The following is a 10,000-nucleotide window of genomic DNA, read 5'->3' on the forward strand; positions in this document are numbered from 1 at the left end:
CCTGGGCCGAAGCCTATTTTGTACCTAGTCTGCATTTTAGACCCAGTCTGCATTTTATACTGACCGCTATACACACTATTATTTCAGTAGTCACAGTCTCAAGTGAAATCAGTAACAGACTGCTAATGGGAACCTAACCAAGGTTACGAACTTCAACAAGTTACAATCTGTTGTGTCGGAAAATGGACTGTATGATTGTCATGATGTGAAAGTGAACTATGTTCCCTTTGTTCTCGTTCCTTGGTGAATGAGCTGCAATTACGTGATGTAAGTTTAGGATTTCAAAACCATATGCGAGTTGACATGTGATCTAGCAATAATTGTAATTTTCCTTCCAGTTGAGGCATTAACATAGTGAAGTGATTCGAGTCTGTTGGTCGTTTTAACGTGAATATTATCAGGAAAATCTCTTGTGTTAGAAGTACTATTTCCAAAACAAGAGCGAGTGTTTCATTGGGGTATCCAAACACTGAGAAACAAATGAAAGCACAAGGCCGTAGGCCGAGTGCTTTTATTGTTTCGAGGTGTTTGGATACCCCGATGAAACACGAAGCACAAGTTTTGCAAATAACTTCTCATGATCACTCTCAAACAAATCATAAACGAAGACTTCCAATTAGAATTGTTTGCTATCTAACGTTCCTTCCTGGGTAATTTCAATATCAAAGATGTTTTTCACTGGCTTAATTAATTTGCATTTATGATGCAACAAAGTCTTTCGAGAGATTATGGCAGCCGAAAAGTGTGGTGGATGAGAAGAAAAGTGTTGATAACGCATTACCGAAATCAACAGCTTATAAAACCAAATGGTTGTGTAAGGTTTTCGAGGAATGGAAACAGAATCGATTAGTGAAGTCCTGTACTTTGGAACCCAGCGGCCTTTTTACCACGAAAGACTTTAAAGAAGGAGTATAAACTTTATTCTGAGTAATAAATATTCATTAATTTTGTGCAAGTTGTCATTGTGCATATTTTAGTGGTATATACCACTTTCACTGGAGAGTGGTATATTGTTTTGCATTGGGTATCCAAACACATGCATGTGATGTGGTATACATGCAGTGATTTGTAGTTGGCCTTATGAATTATTAATGAGTTTGAGAAGCAATTCGGAAGATTCCTGACAGCTGATCCCAGTAGTAACATACAAAATAATAAAATAAAATAATTATAATAATAATAAAGAAAAAACAAAAAGACAGTCAACAACAGTACTTAAGACAGTGATGCATACAGCCCTTCATTGTTTATGAACGATATTACTATTATTAGTATTCTAATATTGTAACCTACCAAGAAAACACAGTGCGCCAAAAAGGAGATGCCCCATTCTAGGCCATTAACCACTTGAGCCCTAAAACAGTGGACAACAAGTACCTTCAAGACTTCAGCTTTGAACAAGTTTGAGTAGTACCCATAGCTGCAGGCAACCCATGCAGTGGTGAGGGCACTCACCTCCCACCAATGTGGCCCAGATTTGATTCCCAGACTCGACATCATGTGTGAGTTGAGTTTGTTGGTTCTCTACTCTGCTTTGAAAGGTTTTTCTCTGGGTACTTTGGTTTCCCCCTCTAGTCAAAAACCTACCCATGATTTGATTGGAGACAAATTGATTTAATTTCTATGTTCAGTGTCCTCAATTAATGTCCCAATGCTAGAAGACTTGACTTAATAAACTTTATTATATTATTATTGTCATCATCATACCCGCATATTGGTTTAGGTTCCTGGTATTGTGCCACAGAATTTAAAACAAAGTCTTTAACATAATTACTGTACTGGAGATACTTAGTGGACAGAACGTCTGCAGAAAGAAGCAATATTTGAAACTGTTTCTTGGGCTTTTGTGGTAGAGGCTTGAGTTCAAATGCAGCAATGAATATAGAATACCAAAGCTTGATATAATTATTTGAGCAATACTAATGGTAAATAGACTGCATAAAAAGGTGGTTTTTCTATCATGTTTTGTGGCTTATTGCACTTGAAAATAGGCTTTTTTTTACTCTCCCCTCCCACCCCCCTCATTCAATATTGAATGTCCAAGTTGTTGAGTGTCATCAGCTTAGCTGGGGACAACATTGATCTGAGGGGCAGGGGAGAGGAAAAGGTACATTGTACAAGGTGGTCAGGAAAAAGAGTCGTGCATAGGAGTCTTCCAGTGAAATAACAACATAGTAAGAGGAACATAGTTTCACAAGCAAACAACTGGAATGCACTATTCTTGATTCTACTTTAATTTTAAGAAACGACAATGAATCTTTCTTGGGGTTGACTCCTGGCTGCAGAAAAACTGGAAAGTTACAATTTAATTTCATTTACCTTTGCCACTTCGGTATTTTGAATGTTGCAATTACTACAACTACTGGCCCAGCAAGAAACCTAAAAGAACAACAAGATAATATATTTTTTTTTTTTGTTTAAATTACCCCAAAAGTAAAACCCTTAAAGAAACTGGCTTTTGCACCAGACACTGTTAATTGTTGTGTATGACTTAAAGGTTAAATTTGATTTCAGGTCAAAAGGATTTATCATAGGTTGATTTGTGTCTGGTATTCATTATCACAAATAGAGAGAAAGAAATATTATTACATATCATCGTAGGTTAAAATCACTTTGACCAGAAATCAAATTTAACCTGCATTGAGGGCGCAGCCTGGTCCAGTGGTTAGGGCGTGGGTTTGCATACATGTGGTTTTAATGCGCCCCTTCTATTTTTCTTGTGGGAATCCCGCAAGGGCGTGACCTGGTGAGAACACTGGGTCACTCTTTACCAAATCTTTACTAATGCTAACCTTAGACCTTAATAGGCCTAAAAACAATGTTTAGGCCTAAAGTTAGCAAATTTGAAGGTTTTGGGTGGCTTTAGTATCTATTATAGGTAAAATTAATGACATGAGAAAAGTGACCTGTACATGAACTTTAGCCCTACCGCCATACAGTCCATGTGTGATGATCTGTGATCTTGGATCACCGCAAACCCAGCCAGATGTACAATGTAATTGACTGGGAGTTGATTTTGTACCACATTATTATCGCATTGAAAATCCTTCAATTCAGACCACTTCAAAATATTCAAAGATTAACAATTTTAACAGTATCGTGCTTACCATCCTGTATAGAAAAACCAGAATGGATAGTAAAAGTTACACTTGTTGGGGAAATGCTTCAAAGTGAAGAATGTGCCATAGCAGAACCACAGCCATGCCTGAAATAAAGTCGAAGTACTTACAATGAAGAAGTTCATATAGGAATGGTTTTATATTTAAAACCTGAGTACTCCTTTCAGAATTTAAACTCCTGACCTTCCAACAGCAGTTCAGATCACCTCCCACTGACCTACAGAAGACACCTTTTAGGGGCTAGGTCATAAAATAATGCTCAGGTGCAAACTTCTCAATAGTAGATGGCTGCCAGCAAAAAACCACGGGGGGATCCACATTGACAGCCCTAACATTGACTCAAACAATTTGCTTAATAACTGTAACATTTGACAATCAATACTACTTACAATCACTCGCAGGACACAAATCCCTACACCTGCTGCACTCTCATAAATATAGAGAACTTGACCAGGGTCAAATACCTTTCATTTGAAAAAGAGCAGAAGGTAATAAGCTAATATACAAATGTTCCAACAGCAAAGACAAGGTTTCTGGGGGTTGTAGCACATTTTCATTTTGCCTTGGCACAAATGAAGAAAGGGGAGATTTAATTGATGTGAAACAGCAACTGTAGGCTACTACTACTACTAATTTACTGTAAAAGTATGAAAATTATCAATACCAGTTAATATACATTATTATTCATGTAACTGACGAAACTAGTTTCTTGATTTTGGCGAAACAGAAATTTCAGCTTAATGTTTGTCATAAACCTGTTGCTAAATCTCTCTATTGACACCTTGTGTGCAGAACAAACAAAAAGTTCTTTTTATGATGATATGCTCCAGGTTCATAGGCTATTACCAATCCTGCATAAGTGATTCAATTGCCTTCAGCCTTCACTGGGGAAGAGAATTTTCTAAAAGACAACTACATGTACTCAAGAAATTACCGGTACACTGTATTTCATAAATGAAACAGAAAGCACTACATGAATTTGTGGTCTAGGTGTGCACAGATTCCTTTGACAATGTTGTTCAGCTATTATATAATTCTGTTGAATTTTCACACAAACTTTCAAACTTTTCACAGTCAGACACTTCCTACAGGTGTCCTTTCAAGAGCTCCAAAAAAATTGTAGGTCCAAGTACTAAACAAACTGAAGGAGTTTCTCCATGCACAAAATTCATGTAGTACCAGGTTTAACTCCTAGCCTGTGTTCTGATGAAAGGGCCAGTGCTTTAAAAACTTCCATTAAGAGGTGAACAATAATTAATCACTTTTACCAGTGTTCTACATGTAATAATAATAATACAATAATAATAATACGTGACCTGCTAATCGCCCTTTCTCGCAGTCGGAGACTGAATTGCTAAGGGCACGGCTCAACGAGATCGGACCCAAGGAGCTGTGCTGCCGGCTAGGCGCTCGGCTCCTGAACACGACCCATGGATGACCTCGGAGCACAGCAGCACAGCCTGATGGAATAGGCTGTGAGTCGATTTTGCTTATTTTGCTTGTTGTTTAGATACAACCCAATTTTTTTGCTTGTAAATACTAATAGCCCACTGCTCTGTCTTTCACCAGTTGAAACTCATTATTGGCTTAAATGGCACCCAAGACTACCCGGAGAATACATCATCCATACATTTGGGGAAAACTTATATTTATTTGATCTGGTATTGTTCTATTGTACTTACAGATGCTTCATAGAAGAAAAGGATGGCAAAACAAAGGGTGTACACTGTGCCAAAGATGCTAAGCTTAATTTGACCAGAAGAACTGATACGCCCTCTGAAAAAGACAAGACAAGATTGACTTGAGTGGTAAGGATATCAGGTACTGTAAACATAGAACAAGACATTCTTTTAAAATTATGAAAAAAATGTAATGTAAATTGTATATTAATTTTGTGCCGCTTACACAGCCTATAGAAGAAAGGAAGTGATCCTTGGACTTATCAGGACAATTTAAGCAATAATATTGTCTCTTATAGACATCTGAAAAATTTCAGGTCGCTTCAACGAGATTTAAACCCACGACCAGACTCACATAGGTCATTGGTTCATACTGTAAAAGAGCTATAATTACAACTAATTAAAGTGCACAACACGCTGTAGAATATGGCTCAATGGAATGAACAGTCACTGTGCATTATAGTTATCTAAGATACAAATTATTATATTGGCACTCTTTACATTTGGTAGGTTAAGAAAGACTTACATTGTAGGAGCGGCTAAGTTTTACTTAACCCAAAATGCATGAAGGCCTAAGTAAAATCTCAAGTTATTTTACTTTGCATCTCAAATTAAAGTTGGCAAGTTGAAACAATTCAAGCAGGAGATAAGTGATTTGAAAACCATCCTTAACTCATTCACCCTTAAACCGGCCTAAACTGGCCATACATGTACTTAGTATTTTACTCTGTCTCATGCCAGACGATGTTACTCGTCAATGGGGAACCCCCAGGAGTCAATGGGTTAATCACTCACTGAAAAACCCCATAACCCTTTAACACCCAAACCGGCCAGACTTAGTATTTTACCCTGTAACGCCAGACAATTTTACTTGTCAATGGGGAACCCCCAGGAGTCAATGGGTTAAAACCGACTTGTGGTTTCTTGGGCTGCGCCAGGCAGTTCAAACTTGTCAATCACAGCATCCTATTTTGCTTTGATCTCTGAGCTTGGCTCCCATATTCGAAAGCGGCAAATCATGGAGGGCAGAGGATAGGATTGCTCATTTTGATCCTTTTAGTTTGCATATTTGTGTGTAATGCGTTAAGTAATAAAAAATTACTTGACTTGAGATTTTCCTAAGTTTACTTACAATCTACAGTAGTGTAAAGACTACCATTGCCATTCATAGTAAATTTTTCACTTAAAGGTTTCCTACCTTGTAACAGTCCACCCTTTTGCCATCAAAATTAGCATGATTAGAAACACAACATGAGCGACATAATTGCTCCCACGTGCTATAATCAAAATAGGACATAGAAAAATGTCTCATGTTAATTCCATAGATGGAGATTTAAGTTTAAAAACAGGTCCACAAAGCTTTTATCTTCATTCAAGGAGTTTGGGAATAAAACGGACAAGTCACTGAATGTTTGATATTTTGGAAGTAGGTACATGTATGTCCAGTGTATATCTAGTTTCCTTAATTAACTATTTTGCCAAGCCTTATCAGTACTGTCAGTGTTTTTTTTTTTTAGCATAATGGTCATAATGTTCGGCCATGGCCTGTAAAGTAGGTGAAGGAGATTGAAATTACAATATTCGACCAAGACTTGGGTGTTACAGAATCAAGAAAGTACCAAGACTATTACAATGTACGTCTTTTCCTGTGAACCGAAGAGCCTGTCTCGTGACCCTTTCATTTCCAAAATCTCTGTGAGACTTTAAAAAAAGTTGCACACTGTTTATAAAGAATGGAATTCTTTTCCCTTGGTTATCTCAGGCCTTTTTTGTATAACATATACATCAATATACCTGTAATGAATATTAGAGGCTTATGAATGCTTGACAAAATCAACTACAGGCATAATTATGACAAGTGAATATAAAATTCAACCATATACAATGATGATAATGACAGCAATAATGATATTGATGATGATGATGACAAACATAACTGACGACATCAATGCAACCAAAACAACTTCTATTGGAGCAAGTTTCGATGGAGTGTCCTAAAACCAAAACCGCAGTAATTACTTTGGCCAATCAAAAAGGACAGAGACAACCCACTAAACCAATCAAAACTGGAAGTAATTACATGTAGCCGACAAAAGCACAGGAAAATGTGCAAGTGCAAGCCACGATTGGTTTTGGTTTCACTTCTGATTGGTTGAAAAAGTGACATGAGAACTTTGAACCAATCACTGAGTGAAGTAATGCAAAACCAAAGCAATTCGCTAATTACTTTCGACTCTCAATTGAAAACCACTCTATGCACTGCAATATAAACCTAGCCTTTCCTAAATCCAATCCAAAATTGTCTAAAGTTTTTACACATACCAACTACTTTAATTCCATATGTTTCAAAGCCAGTCTTTCCAAATTTGTCATAGTAGATTAAGAAGAGCATCAAGCTGATAGCTAAAACAAGACAACAGTATTATGTTATGGTTTGCCCAAAAAAACAATGGCAAAATTTTTCAGGGAAATGTCATTAGTACACTGTGGCATTAATCAATGAAGGGAAATTGAAAGATCGATCTTACATTCTCAGACTGAAGTACCTCAGTTACGAATATTTTCCAGATGCCTTTTTTTTTTCAAATATTGAAAACTACTTAAGTTAGGGGCAGCTTTTCTACTACATTGTAGTGTTAACAGCAATAAAATAAAAACCAAAAAGAATCAAACACTTAGAAATATAGTGCTTAAGTTTCTTCTTAGTTGTTCGTATAGTATTGAGTTATAATATTATGTGAGTTCAACATGCAAAGTTCAATAACGGTTTGATTGGCTTATGTCCCATTACGTTTTTAAACATTACAACTCTTCGTAAAAAAAAAACAACAACAAATACAACCATACTAATAATGTTTGCTAAATTAATGGTTCAATGAAATAAATTTTATGTAGTACACAGAAGGTATTCTCACCTTCAAAAGTGACAGAGGTCATAAACAACTTGTAGGAAACATGAAAGAGTCTTCGAGATGCTAATACTTCTACAAAACATTGAGCAAACAAAAGAAAAAAATAAAGAAGGATCAACAAAAGCACCAGAGCTCAGCATAATGATAATAATTATGCACTCAGTATTGTAAATGTGAGCTGTCAGTAATTATGATTATTTCATTTAATTAATATTATTATTTTTTAATTTATTGTTACATGTACTATAATTATTATTGGTCCAAAATACATTAAAATAAGGCAAAATTTGCTGATATAAAATTAACAACTGTGCCTATAAGGCAAAGCTAAAAATAAAAATAGCATTTCATTTCTGGAAATTGGTAATTGTCTCAGGGGTAGTGGTAGAGAAAAAAAAGTCATATTCGCCTCCTTGATTAATTCACATTCCACAGTGTATAGTGGAAAAATCAAAAATTGTTACAAAACAAGGTCACCATCTCAAAATATAAAAAGGAGGAGCTAGAGCTTGACACATGGTCTCAAGGGTCCCTATAGCGTTACATGTAAGTTATATTATGTATTAATATTATTATTAACCACCATTTATTTCGAAACTGTAAAGTCTACTTTTTCCATTCAACTTGCAATTTTGCATTATTGTCATAAATCCTTGATTACAATGTTTATTACATAGGGTATTAAGCATCAGTCAAACTAGTTTTCTGTTGGCAATAAATTACACAAAATCCTTTATCTTTAGTTTTGCTTTTCTGAGAATGTTATCCGATAACAGTTAAAAAGTCCCCAAAAATCTCCTAGAAAGAAACCTCAGATGTGAGGTCAGGCAAGCAGTACGTTGTTTTCATTGTATTTGCCTATACTGTATTGTTGCCTTCAATACAGCTGTTTTGCTCCATAAAAATATATTTCCCCTGCTTCTTAGCTTGAGTACCTGCAGTTTCCATAGCATAAAACTACTATATCACAGTCGATCCCATGGATATCCCCAGAAACATGTAAAATACGTTTTTTGACTGACAACAATGCAAAGATCTATTCAGTAGGATAGGGTTACTTACTTGCAACATAAGCTGACAATACCCAGACTATTACAAATGCTACAAAGAAACCTATATCCATTGGAAGAATATCTGAAGCAAATTAGAAACAAAAATTACCATGATAAATTATAATTGACAAAAGCCACGCACAGATTTAGCAATTTTAAAGCAATGAGCTACTAATAGCGTGTGTTTCTATTGTACATGTATATAAAATGGGTAGCGGTTTTAAGTTCCTAAGGAAACAGTGACGCTACACCAGTAAGGAACTGAAACACAAATGGGTTTATCAACTGGGTTGATACGGCAAATTGACCACCGTAAAGAATTTCAAACACCGACATTTTGACTATTAGCCCATTATGTTTTGCTCTGGTAAAGGGCTAAAGCTCAAAACGTCAGCTACACCAGGTTGCAAAATTGGTGACACAGTCCTGTCGAAAAACACCGTTCTTACATGTAGCTTTCAATACTGCCTGATCTAGAATTAAAACCTTCCCCCCTCCCTTTCCCCTTTTAACTGTTGACTGTTCAAGTTTTCAGAATTTTTTTGTATTGCTAGCAATGTTGATAAGGAGGAGGGGGCCTGAAGTGTGTGACATTACAGGTAAATTAATAACACCCCAAGAAGATAAAGTGTCTCCATTAACTTTGCAACTTGTTGTACAATTTACCATTTCATCTAAGTTGATAAACCCACCATTGTACACATATTTCCTTGCAAAATTAATAAGAAAATGTCGCATTGACTGTCATCTGTCTTAAGACTTAAAGTTACATGTACAAGTATATGATGATAGACAACAAATTTTCTCTCACGATGTAGTGAGACAAATACTTACATCGCTCATCTGCTGAAAACTGCTTTCCCCATGAATTGTTTCCATTTGTCATTTCTAGTCTGTACTTTACTTGCAAGCCCTAAATTACATTCGGGATCAAACACCAAATACTATAACATGACAGTATTGAGTCTTGTGCACGTAAACAAGGGTTGTTTCTCAACTAATCGAGAAAAGGTTTTAAGACATCACATTCATGCAGCTACATGTAAGTCAGCTGAATCTTTGTCTACATTTTTTTTCTAATAACCCTCTCTAAAATTTAATCCAGCTCTGTGTGTAATGTTAAACTTTTTCCTATTTGGGTTCAAAACTTCTCAATTTAATTTACAAAGAATTTACGTTTTGTACTGTAGGTCCATTTAATTAATAGCACTTTGACACAATAATTTGGCAATTTTGAT

At 36.0% G+C, this 10,000-nt stretch overlaps 1 protein-coding gene across 1 annotated transcript in view; it reads right to left on the minus strand.

The window, feature by feature from the left end:
- Nucleotides 1-10,000, minus strand: part of LOC138029623 (transmembrane protein 145-like) — a 27,615-nt gene that overhangs the window by 11,228 nt on the left and 6,387 nt on the right. Inside the window, exons 6-15 of the mRNA XM_068877323.1 lie at nt 9,597-9,675; nt 8,773-8,844; nt 7,714-7,782; nt 7,121-7,201; nt 5,997-6,075; nt 4,802-4,895; nt 3,509-3,583; nt 3,108-3,205; nt 2,320-2,379; nt 1,294-1,354 (exon numbers count right to left, since the gene is read on the minus strand). Coding sequence (XP_068733424.1) covers nt 1,294-1,354; nt 2,320-2,379; nt 3,108-3,205; nt 3,509-3,583; nt 4,802-4,895; nt 5,997-6,075; nt 7,121-7,201; nt 7,714-7,782; nt 8,773-8,844; nt 9,597-9,675 — 768 coding nt within the window. The remainder of the gene's footprint in view (nt 1-1,293; nt 1,355-2,319; nt 2,380-3,107; nt 3,206-3,508; nt 3,584-4,801; nt 4,896-5,996; nt 6,076-7,120; nt 7,202-7,713; nt 7,783-8,772; nt 8,845-9,596; nt 9,676-10,000) is intronic.

Source organism: Montipora capricornis, chromosome 13, assembly GCF_036669925.1.
Source record: "Montipora capricornis isolate CH-2021 chromosome 13, ASM3666992v2, whole genome shotgun sequence".
NCBI classification, from domain to species: Eukaryota; Metazoa; Cnidaria; class Anthozoa; order Scleractinia; family Acroporidae; genus Montipora; species Montipora capricornis.